The sequence below is a fragment of the Leptopilina boulardi genome, unplaced genomic scaffold (assembly GCF_019393585.1).
Source record: "Leptopilina boulardi isolate dan_hultmark-lab unplaced genomic scaffold, ZJU_Lbou_2.1 LbouV2_280, whole genome shotgun sequence".
NCBI lineage: Eukaryota > Metazoa > Arthropoda > Insecta > Hymenoptera > Figitidae > Leptopilina > Leptopilina boulardi.
In genome coordinates, this window is record NW_026137841.1 from 1,729,830 (window position 1) to 1,739,227 (window position 9,398).

At 32.7% G+C, this 9,398-nt stretch overlaps 2 protein-coding genes across 2 annotated transcripts; both read left to right on the top strand.

Annotated features, from left to right (window-relative positions):
• Positions 1 to 2,908: 2,908 nt before the first annotated feature.
• Positions 2,909 to 3,295, top strand: LOC127282115 (uncharacterized). The gene has a single exon (XM_051306198.1). The coding sequence runs from the start codon at positions 2,909 to 2,911 to the stop codon at positions 3,293 to 3,295; it is 387 nt and encodes a 128-aa protein (XP_051162155.1).
• Positions 3,296 to 4,550: 1,255 nt separating this feature from the next.
• On the top strand, positions 4,551 to 9,164 carry LOC127282116 (uncharacterized). The gene is made up of 6 exons (XM_051306199.1): positions 4,551 to 5,072; positions 5,149 to 5,763; positions 5,881 to 6,127; positions 6,171 to 6,479; positions 6,582 to 6,815; positions 8,959 to 9,164. The coding sequence occupies exons 1-6, from the start codon at positions 4,551 to 4,553 to the stop codon at positions 9,162 to 9,164; spliced, it is 2,133 nt and encodes a 710-aa protein (XP_051162156.1).
• The last annotated feature ends 234 nt before the right edge of the window (positions 9,165 to 9,398 follow it).

Genomic DNA, 9,398 nt, shown 5'->3' on the forward strand with positions numbered 1-9,398 from the left:
TGATACGGAATGACCCATATGAATATAGCTGCAAGTCCCCCCTTCTCCCCCTCCCTGGCAAAAATGACCTTAATTTTAAGGTTATGTTCGTTTCAAGACTCTGAATAGGGCCGCAAGTCTTCCCCCCTCCCTTACCCTTTCTCCGTATTTCCTACCAAAAATGACATAAATTTTGAGGTTATGTTCATTTCAAGACTTTCAATATAGCCGCAAGTCCCCCGTCTCCCGCCTAAAATGACATAAATTTTGAGGTTATGATCGTTTCAAAACTGAATAGGGTCGAAAGTCCTCCCCCCTCTCCGTATTTCCCGCCAAAAGTAACCTAAATTCTGAGGTTATGTTTGTTTCAAGACTCTGAATAGAGCAGCAAGTCGTTCCCCCTTCCCTCATCTCTCTCCGTATTTCCCGCCAAAAGTGACATAAATTATGAGGTTATGTTCATTTCATTCATCATAGCCGTTTTAAAAATTGAAAATAATAAAAATTATTGTTAATAAAAATCGTAAATGACATTTAAAGAAATAAATAATAAAATATTAATAATAATTTTAAATTCCAGAAATTGTCTAAACATTAACTACAACATCTACAAAACCAATAAAAAATAGGGGGTTGGCGCGCAGAGGGGCGAAGCCCCTCTAGTATATATGTGTATATATACCTATATAAATATATACATGTATACAATGTATCCTGTCGTGTAAGGGGGTATTTTCTTGGAAAAGGATATGACTTCGTAAATTTGCTTTTTCTCAAAACAACATTTTTTGACCTGGCGAACATCATAAAAAAACTATTGCACCGTTTAAGCTCAAATTTTTATGGCTTATTCTACACATATACCGCTATCATCGGAACTAGAATCATAATTTTTCATTAATAATTTACCATTTTTTTAAAACAATTTGAGTTGAAAAAACAAGGTCATAAATGAAAAAAGTCCGCAATTTTGTTTTTTTCATCGAAAATAGTTTATTCTAGTTCCGACGATAGAGTCGAGCTTACTTTTGAAAAAAATATCAAAAATTTTATTTTTCGATGACCTGAATTGGAGATATCGTGTCCGCCAATCACAAGTAAGGGTACTTTCAGGCGGCCATGACAGCAAGATAATCCATAATAAATAAGGAATAAATTTTTTTTAATAGTTTAAAACCCCTTCTTTTAGGTATAAAAAGTTTGAAGTAAATAAAATAAATTTTGTAATAAAAAAATATTTAAGAAAAGGCACTGAGATGTGGTACTAACCCCTTAAGGGTATGTGTACAATTAACGTTTTTTGTGGTTTAAAACTTTAACTGAAATAAAAAATTATATTGGGTTAAAATGTTGGAGAAATGATTTTGTTTGGTACAAGGAATCTCGCTGTTCTACTTATTTACTATAACTTAACGCGAAAATAATAAATATATAGCAATAAATAGTAAAATAATGTATTTAAGGACGTAGGAGAATTGATATTCGTTAGCGAATGGGTCCAACGCGTTTTGAACGGAATAGCGTTGAAACACCGTTGGGAACACAGCAGAACTAAAAATGTTATTTAAACAATAAAATATGATAAAGTATTTATTGAGATTTTTAGAAAAAATGTTTATGAGTAATTTAAGACCTTATTTGTATTAATTTAATACGAAATAAGTGAAATAAAAGATAAAATATGGAGCACTGTTATATTAGGGTATTCTGTCAAATTTTTATATAATTCAATGAAAAGTGTTTTAGATATGATTTTTTAGTAATAGAAAAACAGTGAAAAGTATTAATTTATTATTTTAAAGCATTTGAAAGGTAATAATTAGTGAAAATGAATGTGTTTATTCTGTACTATTTGTGTGTATTAGACAACGTTTATCGACAGCAAGTTACAGGTTACACCGGTGAACGCTAAATGGCAGCCTAGTAAACAGTTAATAAGACTTTGACAAGAAAAATATTTAACAAATAAAAAAAAGCTAATGACTTATTGAATGTTCATAAAAAATGTTACTAGTGGGTTTTCGGGGTCGCTAATTACAAATTTGATATGAGATTTCCAAAATTCAAAATACGAAATAAAATATAACGAATAGAAAAAAATTAAAACATAATCAAATTCTCCATCAGCTTGTTACTCGGGGGTTTTTGAGTTCGCTGATTACGAATATAATAACAGATTTTGAAAATTCAAACTGTCGAATCCAATATGGCGAAACAAAAAAATTAAACTTGAAACAAATTCTCTGGAAGTACGTTACTCGGGGGTTTTTAGGGTCTCTGATTACGAATATAATAACAGATTTTCAGAAATCATAATGGCGGATTCAATATGACGGATCAAAACAATTAAACAATAATCGAATTCTCCCAAAGCTCATTAATTGGGGGTTTTAGGGGTCGTTGATTAGGAATATAATAACAGATTTTCAAAATTCAAAATGGTGGATCCAATATAACGGATCAAAACAATTAAACATTAATCGAATTCTCTCAAAGCTCGTTACTTGGAGGTTTTTGGGGTCTCTGGTTACAAATCTGGTATTAGATTCTAAAAATTCAAAATGGTGGATCAAAAAAATTGAAGATTAATCGAATTCTCTGAAAGCTCGTTACTCGGGGTGTTTTTTCGATCACTGATTACGAATCTGATATTAGATTCTCAAAATTCAAAATGTCCAATCAAGAAAATTGTATTAATTTTTTTATATTTAGCAAATTACATAAAAGCTTAAAAGTTGTTTTAAGTATTTAAGATTTTTGGTTATTTTCATTTCGTTATGATGACTTGTTAATAAAATACATGTTATTAATTAACAGTGAACGAAAGTTTATTGAATAATCAACAAAACTTTATTTTAAACTATGTAGTTTAAATTAAAGTTTTGTTGATCCTCAAGGGTGGATTGCTCCGGTTATCATCGTGGCAAAAATGGAAATGCAGCAACTCTGGAAAATGACGACGGGATGGGATGATCCACTTCCAGAAGAAATGGAACGAAATTGGCAAGTTTTCCGTGATCAGTTGAAGTTGATCAATGAATGGCGTATACCAAGATTAGCTAAGATCATTAACGCAGAGGATTTGCAACTCCACGATTTTGCTGATGCTAGTCAGCGTTCTTACGGAGCTTGTATTTATCTGAGGTCATCAAATGGTGGGAAGCATCATTCCATGTTGCTCTGTTCAAAGTCAAGGGTGGCTCCAGTTAAAATCATCTCATTATCCAGACTGGAGTTGAGTGCCGCGGTGCTACTCATAAAATTGAATAAAGTAGTAATAAAGGCTCTCAAGGTCATGTTAGAAATTTTATTTTAATTGAAACGGAAACTCGTGTTTCCTATTTAATTATGCGCAAGTCAGTGAAAAGCGAGCGAAACGAAATGAAAAGTGAAGGAATCGAATGAGAAGATTAGGAGTAGGGTTTTTAGAAAGATTCGTTTGGGCGATGTAACCGGTCGTAATCGTGAAAGTAATTCATATGTCGTGAGTTTTAATTGTTTAAAGGCAGTATGCTGCAGATTAATCAATTGTACATATATTTTATATAATTTTAAAAGTGCACACAATTTGAAATATATTTTCTTTAACGTCATTCGTTTATTATTTATTTAATACTCATCACTATCTGCCGTGAACAATATATAATTATTGGTGTAAAAATAATTTATAACAAATTCAGAAGTGGGATACTCTCAAGAAAAACTGACGCAGTGTAACAAAAAAAAAAGTTATAAATTCTTTTTTTTGGATAGTGGCTTTAATTGGAAAATTAATTAATCACATGCGGCCGGTAATCTTTAAGAAGAAAGTGGATATTGTCGGATTACAGTGTAGTGAATATTTGATGTGCAAAGTGATCTCGAGAGTGATGTGAAGTTTCATGGCAAGTGATGAGTTTGAAAAGTTTCACGAAAAATTCCAAAAAGAACAATTGTTATCAAGAATTGTGACGAGAAAGATGTCGGAAAAAGAGAAAATCGAAGCCATGATGGCAGAGATGAAAAAACTTAAAGCGGAAGTCTCAAGGCAAAAGGCGAGGAGAGCCGAAGAGAGAGCCGATTACGACCGACGACTAATGGAATCCAAAAATGAAACAGCAAAATTACAGCGTGCGATGGAAGAGGGCAGAATCAATCAAACTTTTGAAAATCCACAGACAGCAGAAACATCTCAACACGGTGCGCAGGACACTTTGGCGCAAGCAATGTTTCAAATCAATTATACCTTAAAGAGTTTCCAAACTTTAATGGAAAAACAACAAATAGCTCCTGGGCAGGGTGGAAACATTCAACAAATTTTGTCTGATCCAAGGAGCGTAATTTCTGACTTTAAAGGAAGTGAAGAGCCCGAAAAGGCCAGAGCTTGGATCGAAGAATTCGAAAGTGCCAAAGTCATTGATGAGTGGAGTGATGCTGTAGCATTGAGCATTGGAAAATCGAGGATGAGAGATTCTGCATTAAAATGGTTGTTGACAAAGTCTTCAATAATTAAAGATGTTACTTCGTTTGTGCAAGCACTCAGAGCTACTTTTCTACTGACACAAAATAGATCTGAAATGCTAAAATAAATGATGTCAAGAGTTCAAGGTCATCGAGAGTCAGTTCAGGATTATTTTCACGATAAAGTTTGGCTTTGTTCAAAACTAAAGCTAACTGTAAACGAGATACAGGATGAGATAGCAGCAGGTTTATGGCAAAAGGAAGCTGCCAAACACCATCTAGTGCAAACGTTCGAGTCAACTGATGAAATTCTGCAAGAATTGCTACGGTTCCAGAGTGTGGATAGTCGACGTAGATCACGAATCGCCGTACGAAAAGAAGGAGAAACGTCGTTGAAATCAGTTCCTCGATCTGGATCATCAGCTGAGTCGAAGGAGTCATCGCGGGATGATGGAAAACGAAATTGGTCAGTTTCATCGCAGGGGGTAAGAAAATGTCATCGTTGTGGTTCTACCAAACATTTTATCAAAGATTGTACAAATCCAAAGCGAGAAATAATATGTTATAAATGTAATGCTCCGGGTCATATAGCAACAAGATGTCCACTGTTGCGAGAAAATAAAACAGAAGGGTCATCAGGAGAAGTAAAATTGGTAAATAAAGCGGGAAATGATCAATCTTTTTCCAAGTTTTTTCGTGAAGTAAAAATCAATAATATAAATTTGACAGTGCAAAATTGATACGGGTGCACGGGTGTGCACGATAAGGGCATCAACTGTTTTAAACCAAAATTTAAAAATGACTCCCTTAAAATCTAAATTAGGGGGGTTTGGGTCAAGTGAAGTTTGGTGGCCTGGGGTTATGCGAGAAACATTAATTTTAGATAAATTAGAACCTAAAGTAATCGAGTTTACAATTGTCCCAGATACCGCTAAGGAATTCGAAGTCATTTTAGGAAGGCCCTTTACCGAAGCTTTAGATGTGAAATACAAACGTATTGGAGGCGATTTGATATTTTCCAATGTAGATTTATCGATTTTAGGAATAGAAAATGTCGAGTTACCAATTTTTAGTAAGAAAGAAAAACAATTACAACCGGGAGTAATAAATTTCATAAATGTAAAGTCCTATATGGGGGATATTCGTTTGCCTATTGCAAATATAGGAGATAAAGAAATAACGTTGGTACAAGGAGAAAAGTTGGGAGATGCGATTCTTACGATAGAGGGGACTCCCGTGAGAGTGGGGAGAGATAAGGAAATCGTAGCGAGTGAACTAGTGACAGACGAGTCAGTCACGATAGAACAGAAGTCAGAGTTATTAAAAATATTAAATGAAGTCAAGGTGTGTGTTGCGGACGATGAAACACAATTGGGTTGTACTCAGGCATTGAAAATGGAAATAAAATTAAAAGAAGGCGCAGAGCCCTTCTGAGCAAAGCCTTATCGTTTAAATGTGCAGGATAGAACAGATTTAGAGAATATTATTAGTAAATATCGAGCTGCTCGATTGATTAAAGATACTAATGCCGAGTTTGCAAGTCCTGTGTTTATAGTTAGAAAACCTGATGGTACGCCCAGAATGGAATCAGATTATCGTGAATTAAATAAAATTACAATTCCTTTTAACTTTCCCATACCGAATTTTGATGATCTGTTGGAAGATCTGAGTGAAGCGCGATTATTTATTAAATTAGATATGTCTCTTGGTTATTTGCAAATGCCTCTTGACGAAAATTCTAAAAAAAACAGCTTTTATTACGGAAAATGAGACCGGTCAATTTGAGAGAGCGATGTTTGGATTGGTAAACGCTCCATTATACTTTGCAAAATTAATACATCGAGTTCTCGGTATTGCTAGAAAAAAGAAAATCGCATTCATGTTCTTTGATGATATTTGTTTTCATGCTCGAGATTGGACAGAATTACTTAAAAATTTACGAGACGTTTTAATGTTATTGAGAGACGTTAAATTAACGTTAAATCTAAAAAAATGTGCTTTTGGAATGCGTCAAGTGGATTATTTAGGTTATACCTTAGGTGCTGGTTCGATTATACCAGGTGATAGAAAAATTCGAGCGATACAAGAATTTCCGGTTCCAAAAAATAAACATGACGTTAGAATATTTATTGTATTAGCAAGTTTTTTTCGTCGTTTTGTAGTAAATTTTTCAAAAATAGCTGCCCCAATATATGAATTATTAAAAGAGAAAGAACCTTTTGTTTGGTCTAAAAATCAACAATCAGCAATCGAGACTTTGAAAGCAATTTTATCAAGTAAACCTGTTTTAAAGGTTTATAACCCAAAAGCTGCTATAACCGAACTGCATACCGATGCATCTGCGGTCGGTTTAGGGGGAATTTTACTACAGACAGATCGAGTCGAAGATAAAGAGCGTATGGTCTATGCAATAAGCAGAAAAACGACTGAAGTTGAATCTACGTATCATTCCAGCCGTTTGAAATTGCTGGTGATTCATTGTAGATGTTTGGTTAATATCAATGCTTGGAAAACACAAAGCTCGCAGATAGCTAGGTGGATCAGTGCAATTTCAGAATTTAATTTTGATATCAGACATACTCCAGGAGTGGGATTACAAATAGCGATAGCGCTACGAAGATTTCGCTACGTAGCGATTCAAAGCTATACATTCACTTTAAAAATTTTTCTTGCTATCGGGTGACTAAAAAAAATGGTATCATTTTGATAGATTTCGGTTGGTACAATTGTATTTCTGTGTATTTTTTTTCTCATATTTGCTTTATTTTATAATTTAACAATTTTTTTTAAAATCAAGAATGTATCAAATTCATGAGGATTTCCCACGATGAAGAAATGAAGCAATTAAAAGAAATATCTAAAAGACTAACAAATTTTTCAAGTGTAATAATCTCAAAAGTTATAAAGAAGGCAATTTGAGGCAACGATAATTATTAATATTATTATATTAACACTTTTATTTCTAAATTTTAACCTTAAATTTTTTTATAATTAATAATTATAAACTAAATAAAACATAAGAATAATAAAGAAATAAAGAAAACATTTATTTTAAATTTCTATCCTTACAAAATGTCAATAAAATAATTCAACTTTATCCAATAATAATAAATTATTTACTTTTCTTTTTTATATTAATAATTAAATATTTATTGCATTTATATTTATTATCTTTTTCATAAGATTAAAAGTTTCTATTAGACATTGTCTAAAATGGGGAAAAAATTTAATTTAAAAAATTTTGAAGATATAACCTCGGAAATAGAATTTCTGTTCTCACGCAAGGTTTCACTAAAAAAATGTATAGGGCATTTTTTGTGAGTTAAAGAGTTTTTCAAGAAATGCAAATTTAAATCAATTTAATTAAAAAAAATTATCAATTTTTAAGTTTAGGCTGGTAAAGAATATCCTAATTTTAAATGTCATGCAATTATTATTTGTAATTCTTGCAATAAGATTAATTTTCTTAATTTTTATTTATTAAATTAAATTAAAAAAATTTATTTTCTTTATAAATTATTTTAACATTAAACTAGATAATTTATTTTTAAAGTTGTTATTTATTAAATTAATAGGTTATTTGCAATATTAAAGTATAATTTATTTCGTCACTAGTTAATTATTTTATTTGAAACTAACAGTTGGCAAACATGAAGTTAGAGAATTGTTTCCACCTTCGTGTAGTATTTGTTTGCTACGTAGATAAAACCTTTTAGGAAATTGACATGAATTCTATGTCAAAGGTCTTATCCAGTAGGGTTATGTTTATATTCTCTTCGGAATTACGATCTTGCAGTTTAAGTTTTGAAAAAACTGTCAACGCTATTTTATTTTGGACATCATTTAGAACAAATTTGACTAAAAATATGTAAGTTTTTAACCCTAAATAGCGAAAAGCGCTACATAGCGACTAGCGCTATTCGTAATCCCACTACAGGGGAGAGAATGCAGCATGTCAATGCTCTTTCGCGTGCGCCAGTCAACGAAGAAAATTTAAAAATAATGACTATTGAAACGTTGGAAGACAAAATTTTAATGTTCCAAAGAAGCGATCCAATTCTTAATGAAATAATTAATATTCTAAAAAAACTTGAATCGAAACGAACAAAATTGGAAAAAGAAAAGGTGAAAGATTTACATTTAAAAGAAGGTTTGGTTTTTAAAAAGCATTCAGATGCATCGGGGGAAAAGAACTTTATTTTGTACCTAAGTCGATGCGAAAATCAATTGCTGTAAGATATCATGATTTTCATAGTCATTTGGGCGTTGATAAAACAATTAATCGCATAAAAGATTATTATTATTTTCCCTACATGCAACGTTATATTAAAATGCATATACGGAATTGTTTGGAATGCATACTTGCTAAACGAAAAGCGGGTAGGAAGGAGGGTGAATTGCATCCTATTCCACCAGGTCGAAGACCTTTCGAGATTGTTCATTGCGATCATGTTGGGCGGTTTCCAACAACGACGCGCAAACATAAATATGTTCTCGGATTTGTTGATAATTTAACGAAGTTTATTGTCGTTTTTCCAGTTTCAAACGCGAGCGCAAGAGTGACGGTGCAAAAAGCGGCGGAGTTAGTTAATCAATTTGGTGCTCCTTATCGTTTAGTTAGTGATCGAGGTACGGGATTCACATCCGATCATTTTGAGAGGTTTTGTCAGAATCATAGAATCATTCACACTTTAACATCAAGTCGTCATCCCCAAGCCAATGGCTTGGTAGAGCGTTTAAATTAAACAATTGTTCCGATAATGAAAATTGCGACTCTTGCGGATGAAAATCATGATTTGGACAAGTACCTGAAACATATTGCGAGAGATATAAATACTTCGATTAGTAAATCTACAAGTAAAACTCCATACCAGTCACTCTTGGGCTATACGCCACGATTTAATGGGGGAAATCTCAGGGAAATTACGCGTTCAAAGGAAGTTTATCAGTCGCCGAGTGATATTCAGATAAAAATTCGA

Coding starts and splice junctions, on each gene's coding strand:
- LOC127282115 (XM_051306198.1), top strand. CDS start 2,909: ATGGAAATGCAGCAACTCTGGAAAATGACGACGGGATGGGATGATCCA.
- LOC127282116 (XM_051306199.1), top strand. CDS start 4,551: ATGTCAAGAGTTCAAGGTCATCGAGAGTCAGTTCAGGATTATTTTCAC. Junction 5,073..5,148: donor CATCAGGAGAAGTAAAATTG/GTAAATAAAGCG, acceptor TAAATTTGACAG/TGCAAAATTGATACGGGTGC. Junction 6,480..6,581: donor TGCTGGTTCGATTATACCAG/GTGATAGAAAAA, acceptor GTCGTTTTGTAG/TAAATTTTTCAAAAATAGCT.